The sequence below is a fragment of the Mesoplodon bidens genome, assembly GCF_964165515.1.
Source record: "Mesoplodon bidens genome assembly, chromosome: 18".
NCBI lineage: Eukaryota > Metazoa > Chordata > Mammalia > Artiodactyla > Ziphiidae > Mesoplodon > Mesoplodon bidens.
Genome location: NC_138175.1, coordinates 31,644,268 through 31,662,078, shown reverse-complemented (window position 1 = coordinate 31,662,078; position 17,811 = coordinate 31,644,268). Strand labels below are relative to the sequence as shown.

The following is a 17,811-nucleotide window of genomic DNA, read 5'->3' as shown; positions in this document are numbered from 1 at the left end:
ACTTACTGGTTCATTACTACTTCCTCTTCACTAATAGAGTGTAAGCATCTTGAGACCGGCATCAGTCCTGTTCACAGCTGGTTGGGAACAGTGCCTGGCACAGGGTGGGCGCCAACATGAATGGTTATGGAATGAATAAATGAGTACCTGGCACTGAGACTAAAATAGTAAACAAAGTCTCCACCTTCATGGAGTTAAGAGGCTATGGGGTCATCACGATAAACAAATAACTGTAAAAATTAAGCAAACAATAGGTCACTCAAGAGGCTTAGGGTTTCCCAACCAACTCCTAATCCAGGGCAAATAAGCGAACTGTTTGTGTGACCTTCTACTTGAAGAAGGACCTGGAGAAGCACGGCAATTAGCCTCAACGCTCATCAGCTAGGGTTTAGGGCTGGGATAGAAAATTTCAAACCGGTGCTGGGGGTGGGGACAATGGGCGGGCTGTGATTCGGGCCTGAGGAGGTGGAGGTGTCTCGAGCCTGGCTTCTCTTCACGCGAGCAGAATTCCAGGGCTTCTCCAGGACGTAGAGCAGACCCCAGGACCCCAGCCCGTGCTGCAGGTAGAGGGGCGGCAACCTGCGCCCCATCTATTCCCCGGGAGTACTCACCGCCACTCTCTCCCCGCCGCCAGCTACCGTTGCTATAGCGCCGACGGCGTGTGGTACGGCCGGCCGAGAGGAGCACGGGAAAAACATGACCGGCCCCGTTGCCTCCTAGGAAATGTAGTTCTCTTCGGGCCCTAGCACACCAGCTCTCTGCGCAGGGGACGCTTGCCTAGCTGTCGGACCTGGGAAATTCTCTCGCTCCCAACCCCGAGGCGCATTCCGGCGTCGCCGCAGTGCATCCTGGGAGTGGTAGTTCCCGCGGCTCCGAGGGAGAATGGCGGCAGGCGGGAGCAGGACGCAGAGAGAACTACATGGAGGAGGCGGGGTGAAGGGCGAGGAATCTACGCGACTAGCAGTGGCGAAGGCTGCTGTATCGGCAGCATGAAGCGGACCCCAACAGCCGAGGAACGAGAGCGCGAAGCTAAGGTATGTCGGGCTCTCCGGAGTCTGGGATCTTTCGGGCACTTGTAGCTGGGGGCTGGGAACCGGAAGGGCCTGGTTGAAAGGCAGGCGGACCCGCGGTCTTAAGCCAAGGGATGACAAGGCCTTGTCAGCAAGGGAGCCAGAGACTTCGGGGGCTCTAAATTCGTGCTGCTCGGGATGCAGGCCTGGTCCTGTTGGACCAGCTCACGTGAGAATCAAGACACCATTTCCTTGTCCTGCTTCTGCACCTCATTCCTTGGTTAAATTTGTAGCTACCCATGTGCCTCAGTTTACCGGACTCTCAGATGCCTGTGATCACAACAGTTGTGCTTTCCTCTTTGGTAATGGTTTCTGAGGACTGACATCGGTTTAGGCGAAATAATCTGTGCGGTCAGATGTGTGTATTTGGAACAGTCAGTTGTCTATGTTGTGTCTTCGGCCCAGCGGATATGGATTTTTAACTACAATCCCATTTTCTACTTTTGGGGTTCACCCTGTAGCATTTGCTCTTCCATGAGATTACAATAATAATAGTAATAGAATTTTTCTTTTTTAAGCATTTATTACGTGTCAGGCTCTGCGTTTTCATAATATTTATATTATTTCATATTCTTATCGCAACAGATTGCAAGTTAGATATTATTACAGGTGGAGTATCAAGAGTCCTGTTTTACAGATGAAGACTTGAGGCTCAGAAGAATTGAGTGTTTCCCTCATTCTGCAAATTAAGTCCTATTGATTTGTCTAAATATATTGGTAATCGGGTCACTTGTTTCCATCTTCACCACCTTGGACTAAGCTACCATTAATTACCTCTTCAATGGACCATTCCAATAGTCTCCTTATTGGTCTATATTCACTCTACACCCAAACACTCCTTGCTCCCCTTCTGTCTCTCCTTCCACACAAGACTCTTCTCTACACTGTGGTATGTGAGCTTTTCAAAATGCAAATCTAATCATGGCCCTTTCCTTCCTATATCCTCTGCCGACCACCTGTTTAAAAATATTTCATGGAATTCCCTGACAGTCCAGTGGTTAGGAGTAAGCACTTGCACTGCGGTGGCCTGGGTTCAATCCCTGGTTGGGGAATTAAGATCCGGCAGGCCTCTCAGTGCGACTAAAAAAAAAAAAAAAAAAAATCTATCATGGTTTTCTGTTGCTCTTAGGATAAAGAGGAAACTTCACATGCCTACACTGTTTTGCATGGTCTAGACCCTACTTGCATCATCCACAGCCTCAGTAGACATGACACCCTCCCTGCTCTCTGCCCATCAGCCACTTTGGCCTTCTTAGAAGTCCCTCTGTCCTCTGCTTTATCTGGTTACAGGGCCTTTATATGCGCTATTTGTTGCTCACTCTGTATCAGGCAATTATTGGATGTGAGAACCATTGGTAAATGAAATAGACACTGTTTGTGCTCTCATAGAATTTAGAGTCCTACAAGTGAACTCACTTTGTCTTAGGGCAATACCTCTATGGAGTTAAAATATAAAATGTGCTCTATTATGACCCGAGTTATAGCAAAGTTTCACCAGGGACCGGAAGTTTCCATGCTTGAGTCTGTATGTGATAAAGGCAGTATATAAAGATGGGTACAAAGGGGAAAGATCCTTCTGCATTAGTCTACAGCAGTTCCAAGAAACAGATGTCACACAGTGGTATTGTGTGTAATGTCTTTCTTACCTTTTGGGTTTACAATGAAAGTTATTCATTTCTTCTGTAAAGACTTATTTAGCACCTATTATTTGCCAGACACAGGGATTCTGATTTTGGCTAAGATAGAATCCCTGCATAAGGGAGCTTTTATTCTATTGAAACCCTAACTGTTGCCTGTGAGGTAGTTGTTAATGTCATTCACACTTGATGGATGTTGAACGGAGGCTTGTAGAAGTTATAACTTGCCCAAGGCTACTTGGTTGCTCTGTGAAATGAGGTTTTCTGACTCCAAAGCTTTTTTTCCATTTTCTGCTTGTAAAACATGTTGAAATGATATAACAAGTTGTCTGCCTGTTTACTTAAAAAATTTCTTTGATCTTTATTTAAAATTTATTTATGAAATATTACTGGTTGAGCAAAGTATAGGAAATTAAGTTTTAAATCTTAAATATAAAACGATAAAATGTTCAGTTACTCATGAATTATCTTCTCTTTCTCTAAAGGAGGTGTTATTTACGTACCGTAATGTGCATCCATTTAGTGTACAGCTTGATGAGTTTTGATGGATAAAAACACCTGTGGAACCACCACCACAGTTGATACAGAGAACATTTTAATCCCTTCTAATAGTTTCTTCTTGCTGGTTTGCAGTCAGTCTCTTCCCTCACCTTGGCTCCCAAGCAACCACTGATAGGTTTTCTCTCACTGTAGATGAAGTTTGTATTTTCTAGAACTTCATATAGGTGGAAGTATACTGTATGTATTCTTGGGTCTGTCTGCTTTCAATCAGCATAATGATTTTTGAGATTGATTCATGTTGTTGCGTGTATCAGTATCTCATTGCTTTATATTGCTGATTAATTGTCTACTGTGTGGCTCTGGCACATTTGTTTATTCATTCACGAGTTGCTGAACATTTGGATTGTTTCTGGTTTGGGGCTATTATGAAGAAAGCAGCTATGACCATTCATGTATAAGTCTGCATTTTCATTTCTTTTGGATGAATACCCAGGAGTCCACTTGGTGCGTGCTATGGTAGTTCTGTGTTTAACCATATAAGAAACCGCTAAACAATTTTTCAGAGTGATTCTCCCATTTGTATTAGTTTCCCAGGGCTGCTGGCACAGGTTCCCACAAACTTGGTGTCTTAAGACAACAAAAATGTATCCCTCACTGTTCTAGGGATATGTCTGAAATCAAGGTGTTGATGGGGCCTCTGAAGGCTCTAGGGGAGAATCCTTCCTGGTCTCTTCCAGCTTCTGGTGACTCTAGGCATTCCTTGGCTTGGGCTGTATAACTTCAATCTCTGCTCTAGTCTTCCATGGCTACCTTCTCTGAGTTTCTGTGTCTTAAATCTCTGTCTCTTTTCTCTTATAAGGACACCAGTCATTGCACTGAGGACCTACCCTAAATCCAAGATGATCTTAATTTCATTATCCTCAAGGTCCTTGACTTAATTACATCTGCAAAGACCCTTTTTCCAAATAAGATCATTGACAGGCCCCGGTGGTTAAGACTTGGACATATCTTTTTGGGGGATGCTATTCAAACCCACTACACCATTTTACATTTCCATCAGCTGTCTATGAGAGTTTTGGTTGCTCCATAGCCTCACCAGTACTTGGTATTGTCCGTCTTTGTCTTTTAAATTTTAGCCCTTCTAGTGGGCGTGTGGTGGTATCTCATTGTGGTTTTAATTTGCATTTCAGTGATGACTAATGAGGGTGAGTATCTCTTTGAAAAGCTTTTTTCCATGTGGTAGTATCAGTACTTTGTTCCTTTTTATTTCTGAAAAATGTACTATTCCAGTGTATGAATGTACCACATTTTGTTTAATCCATTCGTCAGTTAATGGATAGTTGGGTTGTTTCCACTATTTGACTATTATGAATAATGCTGCTATGAACGTTTGTGTTCTACTTTTTATATGTACAAATGTTTTCATTTCTCTTAGGTAGATATCTAGGAGTGGAATTGCCGGGTCATGTGGTAAATCTGTGCTTAACATTAAAAAAAAACTGCTGTACTGTTTGTTATGGTCTGAATGCTTGTGTCCCCCCCAAATTTTCTTGTTGAAATTCTGACCCCCCAGATGATGGTATTAGGAGGTCGGGCCTTTTGGAGGTGATTAGGTGGTTAGGAATGGAATTAGTGTCCTTATAAAAGAGGCCTGAGAGACATCCCTTGCCCCTTCTGCCATGTGAGGGTACAACATTAAGTTGGGAGTCTACAAGCAGAAGAGGGTCTTCACCAGAACCCAGCCATGCTGGCACCCAGATCTTGGACTTCCAGCCTCCAGAAGTGAGCAGGAAATTTCTGCTGTTTATAAGCCACCTAGTCTATGGTGTTTTGTTACAGCAGCCTGAATGGATTAAGACATTGTTTTACAATGTGGATGCACCATTTGATATTCATGTTTGAGGGTTCCAATTTCTTAACATCCTCATCACTTGTTATCACTATCTTTTTTTTTTTTTTTGCGTTATGCGGGCCTCTCACTGTTGTGGCCTCTCCCGTTGCGGAGCACAGGCTCCGGACGCGCAGGCTCAGTGGCCATGGCTCACGGGCCCAGCCACTCCGCGGCATGTGGGATCCTCCCGGACCGGGGCACGAACCCGTGTCCCCTGCATTGGCAGGCAGACTCTCAACCACTGTGCCACCAGGGAGGCCCTATCACTATCTTTTTAAAAGTGGATGTGAAGTAGTATCTCATAGTGGTTTTGCTTTTCTTTTCTCTGACGTCTAATGATGCAGAGCTGCTTCTCGTGTGTTGGTTTATCAGGTATATATCTTCTTTAGTGAGGTGTCTGTTCAGATCTTTTGCTCTTTTTTTTTTTTTTTTTTGGTTGGGTAATTTGTGTTCTTAGTATTAAGTGTTATGAGTTCTTTATATTTTCTAGATATAGGTCCTTTGTCAGCAATATGTATGGTGAATATTGTCTCTCATTCTTTTAGTTTACTTAATAGTCTCGACGAGCAGGAGTGTTTAATTTTCATAAAGGTCCAATTTATCGATATTTCTTTTTATGATTCATGCTTTTTGTGTCATATCGATGAAGTCTTTACCTATCCTAAGGTCGCAAAGATTTCTTGTTTGCTTTTTTCTTTTTGGCTGCGTTGGGTCTTTGTTGCTGCGTGTGGGCTTTCTCTAGTTGCGGTGAGCAGGTGAGCAGGGGCTGCTGTTTGTTGTGGTGTGCAGGCTTCTCACTGCGGTGGCTTCTCTTGTTGCGGAGCATGGGCTCTAGATGTGCGGACTTCAGTAGTTGCAGCATGTGGGCTCAGTAGTTGTGGTGCACGGGCTTAGCTGCTCCACGGCATGTGGGATCTTCCCGGACCAGGTATCAAACCTGTGTCCCCTGCATTGGCAGGCGGGTTCTTAACCACTGTGCCACCAGCGAAGTTCCTCTTGTTTGCTTTTTAAATTAAACTTCTTACCCCTATAATGGGTAATTGCTTTTGGTTTTCCTTTTCTCTTTGAAATAAGTTAGAATATATTTTCTTCTTGTGATTGCTTATGTCATAGACTTTTATACAGTTTCCAAGTCTGGAGGGTGAATAAAAAGGTTGGATTAAATAGTTAGCTTTTTATGATAACATTTATTTAATTTGTGTTAAAACATAAGAGGGTACCAAAGTATATTCATGCATTTTTAAAATGAATTTTTTTACAAGGCATGTAGTGGAATAGTCCAAATTAGTATTTGATAGGCTGAGTTAGAACCATGGCCTCTAAAATTTTTTTTGCTGTTGGACAGAGAGTTGCCACCCTGTGCCTCAGTTTCTCCAGCCAGAAAATGGAGTCAAGAATAGCTGCTTCTGTGAGTTGCTGTGAGAATCTAGTATGATTAGGTTTGGCCATTGTGCCAGGGACAGAGTAGGTATGGCTTTGATTGAGGGTTGCCCAAAGAACCCTTTGCTGATATAAGGCTGCCCCCATTTTTTTTTGGATGATATAATTTATGATTTTGAAATGATTTAAAATTTATAGAAGAGCTGTAAGAGTAGAACAAAGAGCCCTCACAAACCTATCATCCAGATTCAGAACTTGCTTACATCTTGCTACATTTGCTTTATAGCTCTCTCTCTTTCATATAAATACATGAACTATTATTATTTTTTTATGAACTATTACAGAGTAAATTGGAGACATCAATCCTCTTTACCCCTAAATACTTAAGCATGTATTTCCTAAGAACAAGGATGCTCTCATATATAAACATAGCAAGTTGTCAATTTCAGAAAAAGTTAACATTGATAAAATATTCTTATTTAATCCAAAATCCATATTTAAATTTTGCTAATTGTCCTAATAATATCTTTTATAGCTTTTTTTTTTTTTTCTGGTCCAGGTTTCAATCCAGGGTCATACATTACTTTTAATTGTCATGTCTCTAGTCTGTTTAATCTCCTTCAATCTGGTCTCCTTTAATCTCCTTTAAATTGGTTCCTCATCCTTTCTTAGTCTTTTATGACATTGACATTTGTGATGAGTAAGGCACTGACCTTTGTGATGAGTACAAGCTATTTTGTTTTGTATAATGTCCCAGTGTTCTTTTTTTTTTTTTTTTTTTTTTTTCCGGTACGCGGGCCTCTCACTGTTGTGGCCTCTCCAGTTGCAGAGCACAGGCTCCGGACACGCAGGCTCAGCAGCTACGGCTCACGGGCCCAGCTGCTCCGCGGCATGTGGGATCTTCCCAGACTGGGGCACGAACCCGCGTCCCCTGCATCGGCAGGTGGACTCTCAACCACTGCGCCACTAGGGAAGCCCTCCAGTATTTTTTTTTTTTTTTTTCTTTTTGCCTTGCCATGCTGCATACGGGGATCTCAGTTCCCTGACGAGGGCTTGAACCCGAGCCCCCTGTAGTGGAAGCGCAGAGTCTTAACCACTGGATGGCCAGGGAAGTTCCCCTGTATTCTAATTTGTCTGATATTTCCTAATGATTAGATTCAGAGTATGCATTTTTGGCACGTCTATTTTTAAGGAAACATAGGGGCCACTGGAGATCACAGATTTACAACTTACACATTCCTCCTGCCTATGAAGGTGTTTTATTTGGCCCAAATGAACTGTGTTTGAAAGTTTCCAAATTATTTTCCACTGTTTAAAAGTTGGGAGATTTCACATAAAAGTCTGGATGGCTGGCTTTCTTGAAAAACTAGACTATCTGGCAACACTAGGCATGCATTTCATTAACTAGAGCTGAACAGTGGCTGCCTCTTTAGATGAGAATGTACTTTCCATCCGCCACACTCCAGCATTGCCCATTTAGTCACAGTAGAGTGGTTTAGAGTGTGAGGCTTTAGAGGCAGATCCCGGAATAGAATCCTGCTCCATCATTTGCTTTAAGCAACTTAACTTCTCTGTACCTCTGTTTCCTCATCTGTAAAACTGTGGTGTTATTTATGATTGTGATGAGGGTGAACTGAGATACAGGTAGAGCACCTAGAACATTGTGTTGTTGTTATCACCGTCATCTCATTGTCATCATCATTACCACCTGTCTAATCCCAGTAGCTATTTAGCCTATATTCAGGCCATTCATTCTGTGAACTTATAGTATACGAGTGTCTAATCGGGCAGATTTTCTCTACTGGGGTCACACTAACTTCTTACCCATTCGTCCGAAATGGTACTAGTGATGTACCACCCTTGGAAGAATTGAGAACATAGTCAAACTATTTTCTGGGTTCCTTGGTTCAGTTGAGGAACCCGATTAAAAGTGCCAAGCAGGGTACTCAGCACTGGGGACACATGGGTAAATATGGCAGATTTGGTCCCATGGGACTGGCTGCCTTACCATGGAAGATAGATAATTAAGCAAGTACCAGCAGTAGAGTGGTGTGTTTTACCATGGGAATGGGACATGGTAGCAGGGAGAATCTACTGTGGTATGGGGGTCATGAAATTCCTTCCTCAGGAAGATCTATTTAACATGGTCTAGGGGTCATGGAATTCCTTCCTAAGATCTATTTAAGGAGGTATCCTTACGAGAGGCCCAGGACTCCTTTAGAGGTTGTTCAGAAATATTAGAACTGTTCTTTAGTTCTGGAATGAAAAGATGTGGATGTTGAATTCCAAGCTAGTGTCAAAGGTTCTTATGCTGGCTTGCGTGAGATCGTCATTTTTTAAATTACTGAGAATAGAAACAGTTTAAATTTATTACTGAGAGGGTTATATACTTAATGGGAGCATAATAATTTTGTTTGAGAAATGTACATTTTAACTTTGCAGTGGAGAAAACCTGGCAATCACTACCTCAGCCAGGTGATCAAGGTCAACATCATCAGTGGCAACAAGTCATGTTGATGACATGACCCCTTTATCTGTTTAATTAATAATAAAGTGATTAAAATGGTAAAAAAATGTATATTTTTATTAGTGAAGGAATATATCCAGAATAGATAAGCCTGCTGTTTCAAATAAAAATCCTTTAAAAAGTCTTCCATTTTTGGTGATAATTGTCTTAATATCATTTAACAAGATAAACCTTAAGTTATAAGGTATAATAAGTTATAAATATAACAACTCAATAAAAGGAAGTTTGTTATTTATGTATGTACCCACTGGGTTTTTTTTTTTTTTAAACTCAATTTATTTTATTTTTTGCAGTTTGGCACTTTAGTGAAGTTCAGAGAAGGTTCTTTTGGCCTCTACCTTCCTCATGGGCCATCCTGGATTATTTCACCAGTTTATCTGATGGTAATTTAGGAAACTAAATGTAGGACAGTTTTGGTGGTGGACCAATGACCAAGGAACTTAAAAAATTGAAACTTCGCCTGACAAATTCTACTCTGTGTTTTTTTCCCCTAAATCCACCTTTATCTTTTGCTTGATCTTTCTTCCAGAGTATGGGTCAGCCTTTAATCATCATTTAATAGTTTTGATTGCCTTCCCTAGGTAGAAGAAAGGTTAGTTTTATTTGCTCATAGTTTTGAAACCACTTTAAATACCTTCCTTGAGTAGTTAAACCATTGAGTTACAGTGAGTTCTTATTACTTTCTATTATTTCCAGGTCTTTTTCTTTCTTTTCTTTTTTTTTTTTTTTTTGCGGTAGGCGGGCCTCTCACTGTTGTGGCCTCTCCCCTTGCAGAGCACAGGCTCCGGATGCGCAGGCCCAGCAGCCATGGCTCACGGGCCTAGCCGCTCTGCGGCATGTGGGATCTTCCCAGACCGGGGCACGAACCCGTGTCCCCTGCATCGGCAGGCGGACTCTCAACCACTGCGCCACCAGGGAAGCCCTCTTTTCTTTTTTTTTTTATTCAACTATAATTGATTTACAAGGTTGTGATGGTTTCAGGTGCATACAGCTCTGTTTTTTAACATTCTTAATCTTAGTGTTGGTTTTCTTTTTTTTTTTTTTTTTTTTTTTGCGTTACATGGGCCTCTCACTGTTGTGGCCTCTCCCGTTGCGGAGCACAGGCTCCGGACGCACAGGCTCAACAGCCATGGCTCACGGGCCCAGCTGCTCCGCGGCATGTGGGATCTTCCCAGACCGGGGCACGAACCCGTGTCCCCTGCATCGGCAGGCGGACTCTCAACCACTGCGCCACCAGGGAAGCCCATTAGTGTTGGTTTTGAAAACTAAATCTTGTCATTGGAAAAAAAGTCTTAATACACTTTCCACAATCATTAACTTCTTTGAAGACAGCGCATTGGTGTCTGATTCATCCTTCGATCTTTCCAGTGTACCTGGTAGAGGGTCTTGCACATAAAGGAAATGTATAAGTATCTTTTGAATGAAGAGTGAATGGTCGAGAGCCTCAGGAATCTGATGCATGTTACATGTGGCCCTTAATAATTATCATACTGGCTCCTTGGCTGCTGATTGGATTTATTATGGCTGAGTTTAGCAATACAGGTTTTAGCATTTAATTAATTAATTAATTAATTAATTATTTTTTGGCCGCGTTGGGTCTTCGTTGCTGCGCACGGCCTTCTCTAGTTGCAGCGAGCAGGGGCTACTCCCCGCCGCGGTGCATGAGCCTCTCATTGCGGTGGCCTCTCTTGCTGCGGAGCACCGGCTCCAGGCACATGGTCTTCAGCAGTTGTGGCACGGGGGCTTAGTAGTTGTGGCTCACGGGCTCCAGAGCACAGGCTCAGCAGTTGTGGCGCACGGGCCCAGTTGCTCTGCGGTACGTGGGGTTCTCCTGGACCAGGGCTCAAACCCGTGTCCCCTGCACCGGCAGGCAGACTCTCAACCACTAAGCCACCAGGGAAGCCCCCAGGTTTTGGCATTTAGACTGCAAGGGTCAAAGAAAAGTTAAAAGAAAGTTAGAGGCCGTGTCATTTTAGTTTTGTTATCACCATTCTATCCCTTGTACTTAACATGGTGCCAGGCACATAGTAAGTATTCCATAAATATTTATCAAATGAATGAATGGATTCCCAAGAGCATTGCCTGTTAGTGGTTGTTAGGCTTTCTACCAGTGAGAGAGGGAACCAGAACCTGAAAGAAATAAGGGAAAATGGTTAAATACTTACGAATTTCAAAATTACTTAACATACCATAAATATAGGTATTAATTTTGAGAAACAAGACTCTTCAGCACATGCAACTCTCAACAGTTGTTTTCTAGTATTCTCTTTCAAATTTTAAATGCTAGCTTATCTTCCAGGATTAGTGTGTTTTGTTGTGGTTAGTTTATTATGGTAGATTTCTTGATTAAGTTATTTTTAAAGTGTGACTTTCTAACGTCTTGAAGAAAAGAACTTTATAGTTGAGATGGTACTTTTGGAGCCTCAAAAAAAAGGCACAGTTTGGAGAAGGTGAATTTAGAGTTCTGCTAACCTCATTCACTTATTAACCTTTGGTTATAAACTGATTTTGGATTATCTTACAAAATTGTCTCGCTAGCTGATTTTCTAGTGTAAGCTGGGAAGAATCTGGGGGACTGTTGGGTTGGGTCAGGACCTGTTCAGGAGATTAAGATGTACATTGGTAGGAACTTGTCTCCAAACATTTGCCCTTGGCATTGTGTTTCTCTGCAAGACCAGCACGTGTTTGAAAGCTGAACCTTGAGCATAGGTTTGAAAGCCTATATAGGCTTGTATTTTTGTTTATGCTACAAGCATCTGTCCTGTTGCCATGCCCATCATGTATTTGCCCTGCAGTTTTGGAAAGGACCTGCCTGTGAAGTGACGTGCCTTCCTTTATGTTAAAGAACCACCCTGTGGATAAGGGTCTAGGTTGAGACCTTTACATCTGGTAGAAACCACATAGAAAACTCAGTTTGAAGGACCAAATTATGTTGCATCCGGTCTGAGGAGGAGATTTGTTGCCAGTGCGTGAGTATTTTCATAACTGTTTGTGATCAGAAAATTCAGAGCTCTGATTTCTGCATTAGCCCTAAGTCTGCCCTTTGTCACCTTCATTTAGCGACTGGATCATTCAAGGCTGAGCCTCAAGGGCCAGCATATCTCCAGTAATAATATAAAATGGGCTGATGTGGCAGCCTTAACTCACTCTGCTGAATTGGGCATGATTAAAGTCTCAAGGCTGCATTAATATGGATTTTCTCTTTCCATGTACAGCAGTCCTTTATCTCACTGTTTCCCAGTTTGCCATTTTTTGAAAACAGAGATGGAAAATTTTGCTGATGATATATTTTTTTCTGTCAGCATGAATGTTCTGCTTTTCTTTTTCTTTTCTCTTTTTTTTTTCTTGAAAATAGCACCAGGCAAACGAATGCAGACATTACAGTTTCCGTGGGTTCCAGCCTGTTGTCATGTCAATCTTGTTATTTAGGTAAATAGTGTGCCGTTTTTCGCCGACTCAGCAGCCAATATGCTGCGAGCAATTTTTGTTTCAGTCACATGATTGGCTGCGAACACTATAAATGATACAAATAATTGGGAAATCGTAGTCATTGTTCTTATAAAACCTGATCCTGGTGTTGGAACCAGCCAGGCAGAGGAGTTGCATATGCAGCCCTGAAAGGAAAGGATGGGTAGCCAGGGTGCCCAGCTTTTAAATTCATCAGACCCCTGCTGCTTAAATTGCCCCAGCTGTTAATGCTGGAACCATTACAGTAATGGACTCAGCAAATGAAGGGGAACGAAGACACGCACACTTTATTACCAGAGGGGCAATTTTCTTTTCATCTGTAATAGCAGCAGTGCCTCGTATTGATCAGCCCATCAAGATACTAATCCTCTGTAAAATTACTCGTTATAACTGAAAATGTGTTAATCCAAATCAGTCTGTGTCCCGACTGCCTACTTACTATTGAATACAGACTATCAGATGGTTTATTTTTCATGATTTAAAGCCTCTGCCCTGGAAATGGTTGGCGTTTCCCCCGCATCCCCCGCAACACCGAGTGCTTAATCTTAGCTCTAGCCCAAGGTTGTCTTTTTGTTTTAAACAGAACATCACCCACTTAATTAAGGAGTGAGCGTCTGTCTTGCTGTCTGAGTTATGCTGGTGTTTTACGTTCTTCTGGATTTATTAAGCATCTTGTTTTACATTCGGTCTGTGGTTTGTGCTGTAAATAAAAATAGGCCCATCTTGCACACATTAGAAATTTGCAGGTAGCAAAATGTCAATAAGTAGCAGGGATGGAAGCTTCTTTGATTTACACTTCAGGCACCAGGTTGTGCTTTGTCGATTGAACCCATAGGCAGGATGCATCCTGGTGTCTGCTGTGTAGCAGATGTGTTTTTGCATCTTTATCTGAGAAAGTTTATGATTATTTCTGCCTCCTTGGTTCAGTAGATTGCCTTTTAGACAGTGAGGCATAGCTACTCCGCCCCCCCCCATTGTGTTTTGTGAGACATGGCCATAGCTAGATATTATTTTATTATAAGAAGACCTGTTAAAACTGAGTTCTATCTTCCTTGATATTCAGAATTTTAGGAGTTACTCCTTAAAACTTTCATTTTTTTATTCATTATAGTCTTCATGTACATATATATTTATTTGTACACAGACTCTGATGTCCTCTTGGCAGTATTTTTATTTTCTCGAATATATTGTCATTGCTCAAAGCATTTGTGTGGCATTCTTCATAGAGTTCATTCAGAAATTCTTAATGAGGACTTTCTTTGCCAGGAATTGTGTTAGGGGCTGGAGATTCAAGGATGAAAAAGAGACAGTCTTTGCCAATGAGGACCTTACCTCAGTTGGAAGATAGGCACATGAACAAATAATTACAATAATGTAGTATTGTACATGTTAAAATCCACTTGTGAATGTAGTTCCTGGGAGCAGATATGAGTTATGGGCACAATAGCAAAATCAGCTAATAGATTTTTCTTGCTATGTTACCAAAAGCAGAATTAAACAATTTAATCACACTTTAAGACTTGCATCTGAATGATTCCCAGCTGTTTGAAAGAAATCTCATCTTTCAGGAGACTTGTTTACTGCCCTCTGGGGACAGTCAAAAGAAGGCTTTCCAAAAATGTTATGCTCAGTGACCGCATCTTTGGATATGTATAGAGTTTCCTATGGAGACGACTTTAAAGGGGATAGTGCTTATTTGATTGCTTATGTTCTGGCATTATATTATAAGTCAGTCTTGTTGCTTTAGAGTATAGTTTATCAAGAGAGACAGTAACCTGTCCTGGTTAAGAGCATGGATTTTGGCCAGCCTGCCTTGTTTTTCCCCTAGGTTTCCTTATTAGCTGAGCAATCTTGGGCAAGTCACCTAATCTTCTTGAGCCTCAATCTTCATCTGTAAAATGGGGATAATAATAGTTGTGAGCATTAAATGGTTTAATATATGTAAAGCATTTAGAATAGTGATGGGCATATATAAGTGCTCTGTATATAAGCATTAGCTATTATTACCGTGAATGTGACTGTAGGTAATGAAATTATTTTCTACATGTGGCTTATGAAAGGCAACTTTGTAAATGTATGACCACAATATGTGTGGCATATAAGATGGTGAAGCATTTCTTATTTAGAATACTATTTTTTCCTAAGTACATAATTTGTTATTTTAGAAAAATTTAAAAATATGGAAAAATACCAAGCAGGGAAAAAAAAAGTCTCCTATAATCCTTTAGAGATAACCACTGTGTAACTTACTGTATTGGTATATTTCTTATAATATTATTATTATGCCTATTATATATACAATATGTGCAGTATGATCCTAATTTTATCTAAAATATATTTATGATACATATTTATAGAAGAGATATTTTAAACAAAAATTGGAATCATAATGTATATATTTTGTATTCTGGTCTTTTTCACTTACCAGTATCCAGTATATTGTGAATATTTTTCCATGTCATTACAATTATAGTATAGTATTTCATCATATGGATTTTCTTCCTGCTATTATAAATTATCCTTCAGTGACCATTCTTGCACATAAATCTCTGCGCAAATCTCTGGTATTTTCTGTAGGGTAAATTAAAGGAAGGTGAATTGTCGGGTTAACATTTGTAAAGATTTTTGGCTTATATTGTCACATTGCCACCCAGAGGGGTGATGCCGGTTTCCACTCTAACAAGCAGTGCATGAGAATGCATATTTGGTACATCCTTTCCAACACTGGGAACTGTCATAAGATAAAAATATTTGCCGATTTGAGAGAGATGAGTAGGAGCTCATTGTAGAACTAATTTGTATTTTTTTAATTACTAAGTACTGTATGATTGAATTTACTCCTATTGTGTCTATTGACGAGATATAGTTCTTTTGTGATTTGTTTATTTATATAGCCTTCATTCATTTTGCTAATGTATGTCTTTTCTTATTGATTTGTAAGAACACTGTAGATTAGGGATATGATCATTTGTTAATCATGTGCTGGAAATATTTTTCCTCGTTTGTTTATTGCCTGCCTTTTACCTTCGTATTTTTGTTATTCAGATTAACGGTCACTTATACGTCCTTCTAATAATTTTACATTATATACTTTTTCATATAATTCTTGTAATGCATCTAGAATTTAGTTGGTGTATGATATGGGAGAGATGTCTAATTCCTCCTAAATGATTAACCAGTTATCATTTAGTTATCCCCTAAATGATTAACCAGATTGAATGCCAAAATACTTTTTATTCTGTTTCCTTTGTTTTGTCCAATATTCTGACACACCATTTTAATTACCAGAGTTTTATGATACCTTTCAGTATCTGACAGTACAAGGCCCCCATGATTATTCTTTGTTTTGGAAGTTCCTTGACTCTTGCACTGAGAAGGCAACTTAAAATTTTTTTACAGAGAAAGTTAAAAATCACTTTTTCAAGGTCTCCTGTATATTCCACCAACCCTTTGGTATTTTAATTGTTATTGCATTAAATTTAGAGTGTAATTTGGAAAGAACTGAAATACTTATGGTAGATAAATTTTCTTATTTAACAGTGTTATCTGTCTTTACATTTATTTAGGCTTTCTTTTATGATCCTCAGAAAGTTGTGTAATTTTATTCAAGTAGGTACTATTTATTACCTTCCGGGTTTACTCCTGGGTATTTTACATACTGGAGTACTATTTTTGGTTACTATTGCAAATGGGATATTTTTAAATTATATTTTCTAAGTGGTAGTTGAGAAAGCTTTTCTTATATGCTATTTTTATAATTGGCCACAATATAGAATGCATCCTTATCATTCTAACTTTTTTTTTTTTGGTTGATTTTCTTGGGTTTTCTAGGTGTATAGTAGGTAGATAATTTAATCATTTGCAAATATAACTCGGTCTCCCCCCTTTCAGTAATTATACTCTCCTCTCCTTTCTTTCTCTTGTGTTATTATGTTGTCTGGAACCTCTAGTAGCTATAGCAGATAGTCATGCCTTTAATAGTGATGCTTTGGGACTCTAGTATTAAGTATAATGATAGTTGTTGGCAATAATCTTTGATTTTTAGTTTATTTTTTTCCCCCTAAGGACTGAGGTTGAATTTTTATTGAATATTTTTTTGACATCTATTTAGATGGTAATGTTTTTACTTCTTCTATGGATAAGATATAATCTCTTAATATTGTTTCTAATATTGGTTCCTTGTGATAAATCCTACTTGGTCACATTATATTGGCCTTTTAGCATACTACTGAATTCAACCTTTTTGTATTTCAATTAGGAAAGTAAGATGGGTCTGTAGCAGTGATTACCAAGGAAGCTGGAAGGTGGTACCCCTAGGGGGAATATCAGAATCTTCAGTGAGGCGTATTTAATATACATGTTAAGGTCATTATTCATACTAGAGTTAGTGAAACTTAATAAAGCTCTTTTGGCTAACGTAGAGGGAGGTAAAACGGGTAAAAATATTGAGAAATATTCCTTTTTGTGGTTTGTTTTGTTAAGTTTTGATGCACAGTTAAGCCTGTGCCATAAAATGAATTGCACCATTTTCCTCCTGTGCTCCAGAGCCATTTACAGAACACCAGCATTATTTGTCCCTGGAAGTTTGAACTAAATTAACTTGTAAAAGTCATCATGTGATGTTGGGGAAGATAATTTTTGGATAACTTTTTCAATATCTTTTCTAGTTAATGGCCTATTTAGTTTTCTTTTTGAGTAAATTTTGGTCATTCTGTTTTCCCAGAAATTGAGGTTTCAAATTTATTGGCATGGTATTCAACATAACATTCTCTGGTTTACTAAGATAGAGTTGAGCATAGTTTCATAGTTTAAAAATTCCATATTCATTTTATACCTCCTTTTTAATTACAACTTTCTGTACACATATATTCTCTTCAAAAATTGATTATATTTGTGTGTTTTAAAACTCGCTCTTGAATTTGTTTATGCTAATTTATTTATCTCTGCCTCTTTCGTGTTTCCTTCCTTATGCTTTTCTCAAACTTTTTGTTTTTATTTTACTAAATTCTTTTTTTTTTTTTTTTTGCGGTACGCGGGCCTCTCACTGTTGTGGCCTCTCCCGTTGCGGAGCACAGGCTCCGGACGCGCAGGCTCAGTGGCCATGGCTCACGGGCCCAGCTGCTTCGCGGCATGTGGGATCTTCCCGGACCGGGGCACGAACCTGTGTCCCCTGCATCGGCAGGCGGACTCTCAACCACTGCGCCACCAGGGAAGCCCTTACTAAATTCTTGAGAGGAATATTTAGTTCATTTATTTTCATTCTTTTTTAATATGGAAAGCACTTCAGAATCTTAAAAATAATTTTCTGTGTTTCTATAGCAATTTATGCATGTTTTT

The 17,811-nt window shown here is 40.0% G+C and overlaps 2 protein-coding genes across 2 annotated transcripts in view; one reads left to right on the top strand and one right to left on the bottom strand.

The window, feature by feature from the left end:
- RPGRIP1L (RPGRIP1 like) overlaps positions 1-798 on the bottom strand; it is a 98,608-nt gene extending 97,810 nt beyond the window's left edge. Inside the window, exon 1 of the mRNA XM_081216483.1 lies at positions 612-798. The gene's annotated coding sequence lies outside the window, so the exon portion shown is untranslated. The remainder of the gene's footprint in view (positions 1-611) is intronic.
- Positions 799-812: 14 nt separating this feature from the next.
- Positions 813-17,811, top strand: part of FTO (FTO alpha-ketoglutarate dependent dioxygenase) — a 372,235-nt gene continuing 355,236 nt past the window's right edge. Inside the window, exon 1 of the mRNA XM_081216486.1 lies at positions 813-1,034. Within this exon, the coding sequence (XP_081072612.1) occupies positions 990-1,034 (45 nt within the window). The 5' untranslated portion in view covers positions 813-989. The remainder of the gene's footprint in view (positions 1,035-17,811) is intronic.